This window comes from Olea europaea, unplaced genomic scaffold (assembly GCF_002742605.1).
Source record: "Olea europaea var. sylvestris unplaced genomic scaffold, O_europaea_v1 scaffold3257, whole genome shotgun sequence".
Taxonomy (NCBI): Eukaryota; Viridiplantae; Streptophyta; class Magnoliopsida; order Lamiales; family Oleaceae; genus Olea; species Olea europaea.
Genome location: NW_019251459.1, coordinates 28889 through 34759, shown reverse-complemented (window position 1 = coordinate 34759; position 5871 = coordinate 28889). Strand labels below are relative to the sequence as shown.

Here is a 5871-nt window from a genome sequence, read left to right as displayed (position 1 = left end):
TTCCAGAGTTACAAAAGAAAAATAATAATAAATAAATAAATTGTTAAGCAAGAGATGTTGGGAGGTACAATGTCGCACAAATTATGATAGCCAAATGCTATAANTTATCCTACAAGCACATATAGTAACAGGGAATATGTACAAGAGGTAGACTGATTAATATTAATTATAAAAATGACGACTAAAAATATTAGAAGACATCTTGTGTGGAAACTTACGAAAATAAAATTTAAAAAAAAAAATTGCTAGAAGACAGGCACGAAGATCAATCTTATTGAACTCGACTAAGTCTATGAGTACATATAGCGAAGAACACAATAAAGTAACCACAAATAATTAACATAGAACCTAAATGTGTTTCAAAACAAGTCTTGGCCTAAAAATACAAAGCGTCTCCCTGTTTATTTTACAACTGAGAATTAGGATCAAATCCATCTTTCTTGGCCTCATCACCAATTCCATTTTCAGTTTCTTCATCCATAAACCTTTTCCACAGCCAATGCTGCTTCCAAACTTTCTGTGTTATTTCCTCTATGGGGACATTCTTTGTCTCGGGCACCAAAAACAGCACAAAAATAGACATAACCAGAACCCAACCAGAAAAAAACAAGAAAATCCCAAACTTGAAATGGCACAGCATTGACAGAAAAGCTTGTGCAATCACAAATGTGAACAAAAGGTTCACACAAACTGTAACACTTTGGCCAGCAGATCGGGTTTCCAGAGGAAATATCTCACTTGGAATTAGCCATCCGAGAGGACCCCAAGACCATGCGAAGGCGGACACAAATGTGCATATCAGGATTACGACAAAGATTGCGAAGCCATGGCTAAGGTAGTTCGAATGGTCTTTGACTTTGATACCGAGGATTATGGCTACTGCGACTTGCGCGAGAAACATTTGGACTCCGGCCTCCAGCAAGAGGAGTCGCCGCCCTGCTTTGTCAACTGAGTAGATGGAGATGATGGTGGAGACTAAATTGACGGCTCCAGTAATGACCGCTGAATATAGAGAGGCATTATTCCCGAATCCAACGGTATCAAACAAGACTGGTGCGTAGAACATAATCGCGTTGATTCCTGTGAATTGCTGGAAAATCTGCAGCATAGCATTTGAATAACGTATTCAGCTTGTTTTCTAAGGTGGACGCTGCAATAATGAACAATATTAAAGAAACACCACATTTGCTCTAGTTTGAAAGCCAAATGAAACAAAAGATATATTTTTATTTCGAGACGTTTTTGGATGTAACTTGAAGGCAAAGACGGAAGATTTTCTTGAGTGACGTACCTGTAAGGCCACTGCAATTACCAATTGAGGCCTATTTCTGCGCATGAGAAGATTTCTGAAAGGGTGTTTAACTTGTTTGGCAACTCTGCTTGCCTCCACAAGCTCCAAGAATTCGGGTTCGATATTATCCGTGCCTCGGATTTTTCGTAGCACAGCTTTTCCCTCGTCCAGGCGACCTCGCTCGATGAGGCTGTTTGGGGTGTCCACCACCAATAGGGCACCTATTGTAAGTAGGGCAGCAGGAATTCCGGCCAGTCCCAATGATACTCTCCAACCCCATCCTCCTTTGATTCTGGTGATCAACAGACATTAATATGAATCATGAATAGGAGTAGAAAAAAATATGCAGGACAAAACATTTTTTAGCAATCTATATATATATTCTTGACACAGCAAGAATAAAAATTGCCAGGCGTTAGACATTTAGGCTGGAGGTCACATTACTGAACACCATACTCGATCCTACATCGAGAGTGCCCATTGTTAAGGTATTGACCAAAGATCCAAGGTGAGATAGAGACAGACGATTCTATGATCACACTAAAAGATTTCTATATTCTCTCCAATAGACGTGTGCATATCGTTAACAGCGTACAGACTATGTCAAGAACTATAGACTATTCTACTCGTTACCCGTAATTCTCTCCTAATATTAATTTACAATCAGTGTACGGATTTGGGCATCAAACATGCAATGAGAAATTTTCGTCATGGGAACAGCAAAAGTACCTCGAAATACCAAATTTTGAAATATCATTAAAGTTGAATTTTCTAATAAACATAGTGTTGGGTTTTCTTCTAGAATCTATGATAATTGGTTTGCAAGTGGGGCCGCCGCCACATAGTTCAATGTCTAAAAATACATTCTAACATCATTGAACAATATAACAACTCAATTATCACATAAACGAATAATCATCAAAATTTTAGAAGAATCATATTACTCTTTAAAATTTGAAGAAAAGTAGTCAAACAAAATAAAATCTAGTTTTCTTCACGACTAGCCACCTTGGGGTGTTAAATGGATCAAGCCGTTCGACTTGCCCACGATCAAGCTCGGATCGACCCACATGCGAATCGGCTCACACTCTTCTGTGAGACGAGTAAAGTGCTAGTGGTTTGCTTCATCAAAGTATGGCTCAGCTCGCCCCCACGTACTCGCCTCAAGTGGGGCGAGTTGAGCCTCTTGCGACTCACCAATTTTTTAAATTATTTTAATGAAAAATATGTTATCTTTCACCGTTTATGAGATAGGCTCGCAAGCCAAATCATACGAGCGAATGGACATCTCGTACTAGAAATTCGTTGTTCCACTCTAACTCGCCCTACTTAACACTTTTATTACGACATGACCTTGCAAGGTATAGGTGTACAAATAAGAGCACAATAAAATATAAAATATATTATTATAATAGAATCACAAATCTAAGTCCAAAATCACTGCTTATAGATCGCCAACTTGCACAAAAAACATGTACGCAATCTTAAAACTATATACTATAAAACATAAAAAGAAAAAAGAAAACTTACTTTGCAGTGCCGTAATTGACAAGGTTTGCAAACAGAATGCCGATTGTGACATTTAATTGGAACAGTATGTTAAGCCCTCCACGTATTCTTGTGGGTGCAATCTCTGATAAGAACAAGGGAACTGCCTGAAAATTCATGCAACATGTACATATAAGTTCCTGATAAATTTTATTTTCATCATGTCTCTTAGTATATAAATCAAAACTTTTTTGTTAAAAATTTAACAGGTATACAATTTTCATAAATGAGTGGTGCGAATCTTAAATCTTGATCATTTGCCTAAATTTGATACAATATTCAACACGTCAGTTCTAATTTAAACTCAAAATTTCGTCTCAATATTTAGCTTTTGTTAGATAAAGATTTTTTGAGAAGCAATTCTAAAAAAAAATAAAAATAAAAATCAAATAAAACTTTAATTCTTATACTCGATTGCAACATGGACCAAAAAAGTGAGACGAAGGACGGGGTGAGCGTCGAGGAAAGGTGGGGTGAGGCGAAGTGTAAAATAGTCAAGTAATATTAATGTTATTTAAATCAAAACATTGCAATTTCTTGTGAAGTGTAAATCAATGTTTCAAAATTGACACGACTCTGTCTTATCTTNNNNTAATGTTATTTAAATCAAAACATTGCAATTTCTTGTGAAGTGTAAATCAATGTTTCAAAATTGACACGACTCTGTCTTATCTTTAAATTAGGTAAAATAAAAGGACAAAAATAATAGATAAAAAAGTGAGATTCACTTTATCATTTTGAAGAAACAATGATTTAAAATATCTAAAGTGAGGCATCATAAGATTCATAGTCCTAACATTATTGCCAGCAATAAAATACTCAGAAAAGGAAGATAAGTGGAATTTTCTCATGAAGAGTTTCCAAAGCTAAAAATGTTGATGTCTTTAATGTGAGTCATGTATGGTTCCAAAAAGTGTCTTAATCCATTGCAAACTAGTCAATTTTCGAATATATTTAAAGCAAGAAAAAGTGGAGACAAAACTTGAGCGTGATCATGACTTTGGGGTTATCAACCCCACGTCTTATTTATGGCATCTATATTCATATTTAGATGGTGTTTGGTATGAATTTTGAGAATTGATTTTTTTACGTTAGAAATCAAAGTGAGTTCTAATTGCAAGAGAAGAATTCAAAAATTGTTGTTGGAATAATGAAATAAAGGTCAAAAAATTAATTTTAATTTACTTAAAATCCCCACCAAACACCCCTTAATACATATTTAGTCAGCTAAGCACGAGATATCATTAGAGAGAAACATTTCATATATCTTCTTTTATTGAATTATAATCAGTTTTGTCCATTATAATATATTAAAAATATTCCTAATTCTTTAAAATATATTCGATTCCCTAAGCTAAATATATCTTACAAGTGTAAGGCATAAAGTTAAGTGACGAAAACTCAATTTTTTTTTTATTTTTTATTTTTTTTAAAAATGGGATCCATGGATTTCACCTCATCACTCTTCTATTTAATATTTATTATTGCATATAATTATCCCATATTCCAACAAAAAAATAATTATCCAAGTCTAAATTTGTATTAGCACAAAATTAATAAGCAAAAATTAAGCTTAAATAATCTCTAATTATCAAAAATATCAAACCTGATTAGCAAAACCCACACCACATCCAAGCATAATTCTCCCAATAATTAGCATAGCAATATCTTGTGCTGCAGCATTAAAAACCACTCCAATTATGAAGAAAACCCCAGCAATTAACATGGTTAATCTCCTGCCTAATCTTCTGGTTGTGTATGAAGCAAAAAATGTTGATGTTAAACCAGCAAGATATAATGATGATGTAAATAATTGCAGCCCCTCATTATCATATTTGCAGTAATTACTGTTTAACCCCGGATCCTTCGTCCTCCGGTGCACAACCGGGAAGAATTTTTTTAAAAAACCATCCATCGATGTCACCCCGCCTGTAATTATAAATTAAATACGTAAGTCAATCTCATGATTAAAAGTATTACTATTTAATAACATAGTTTTTCGAATACTTCTAACTTCTAAGTGAGGTTAAATGATGAAGTCGAGTATGTATTTACATATCTTCAACACTCCTCTTCAACTTCGAGAGTAATACGGGGAAATATTATCATAAATAAATAGCAATCGAAAAGGAAGTTAACGAATGAACCTGAAACACCGACATCATAGCCAAACATGAGACCTCCGGTGGCAGCCAGGATACATGATATGATAACAATAGGAGTAATCTTGGCTTCGAAATGCGTGCCTCCGGCCGAGGTAGCGAAGCCTCCTCCTGCCATTACTAAAGCTTGTGTATAACCAGTAGATTTTTTTTTCTTTGAAAGCTTGTTAGGACAACATAAACAAGAATGAGAACGTGTTTTGTTTGGAAAAGGCTTCTGAGCTTTAAATAGACTGAAAAATAATGAAATGGATATGGCGTCCTGTGGGGGATGGGGCTATCTGCTAAGAGCACCACCACCATCTTTACACGTGCCCTTCTAGTTAACTATGGATGTCTCTTTTTCTCCTACTCTTTTGATAAATCAGCTTACCTAACGAACTGTCAAAAGAGCATTTGCTATTTATTTAAATTACGTATTAAACAACTTCTTAAGATCGTACTTTCTCTTGATTAAAAGTGTTATATATACACAATTTTTCATACGTAGAGAGCATCGAGAAGTGAGTTCGTGTCTTTTGTCAAGCTTTCGATACCATTTTACCTAATCCATTTACGAGTTTATATTATTAAAGAAGATAGAGCCTCTTGTACAAATTTCATTCACCGAAAGCTTTATAGATGTTAATCTGGCGAGCATTTAATTACCTTCCTAGTTTATTTTTTATTTGATTTTACCTACGGGTGAATATGCAAGCATGGGCTCGTATATTGGACCTCGCGCATTCACTATCCAACAAAAATAATATATACTTGGAACTCTCCATTGTCCAAATAATTTGAAAGTGATCGCTAGCTCAGCATGCTGTAAGAGAATGTGTAAACAAATCTGTACAAATAGCTTAATCCATTAAAAAATGATCAAATATA

The 5871-nt window shown here is 34.8% G+C and overlaps 1 protein-coding gene across 1 annotated transcript; it reads right to left on the bottom strand.

Annotated features, from left to right (window-relative positions):
• Positions 1-255: 255 nt before the first annotated feature.
• On the bottom strand, positions 256-5222 carry LOC111385702 (sugar transport protein 13-like). Its single transcript, XM_023010123.1, has 5 exons — positions 4987-5222; positions 4446-4768; positions 2822-2946; positions 1292-1583; positions 256-1099 (listed from the first exon to the last, which is right to left on the bottom strand). The coding sequence occupies exons 1-5, from the start codon at positions 5117-5119 to the stop codon at positions 407-409; spliced, it is 1566 nt and encodes a 521-aa protein (XP_022865891.1). The 5' UTR covers positions 5120-5222; the 3' UTR covers positions 256-406.
• Between the last annotated feature and the right edge of the window lie 649 nt (positions 5223-5871).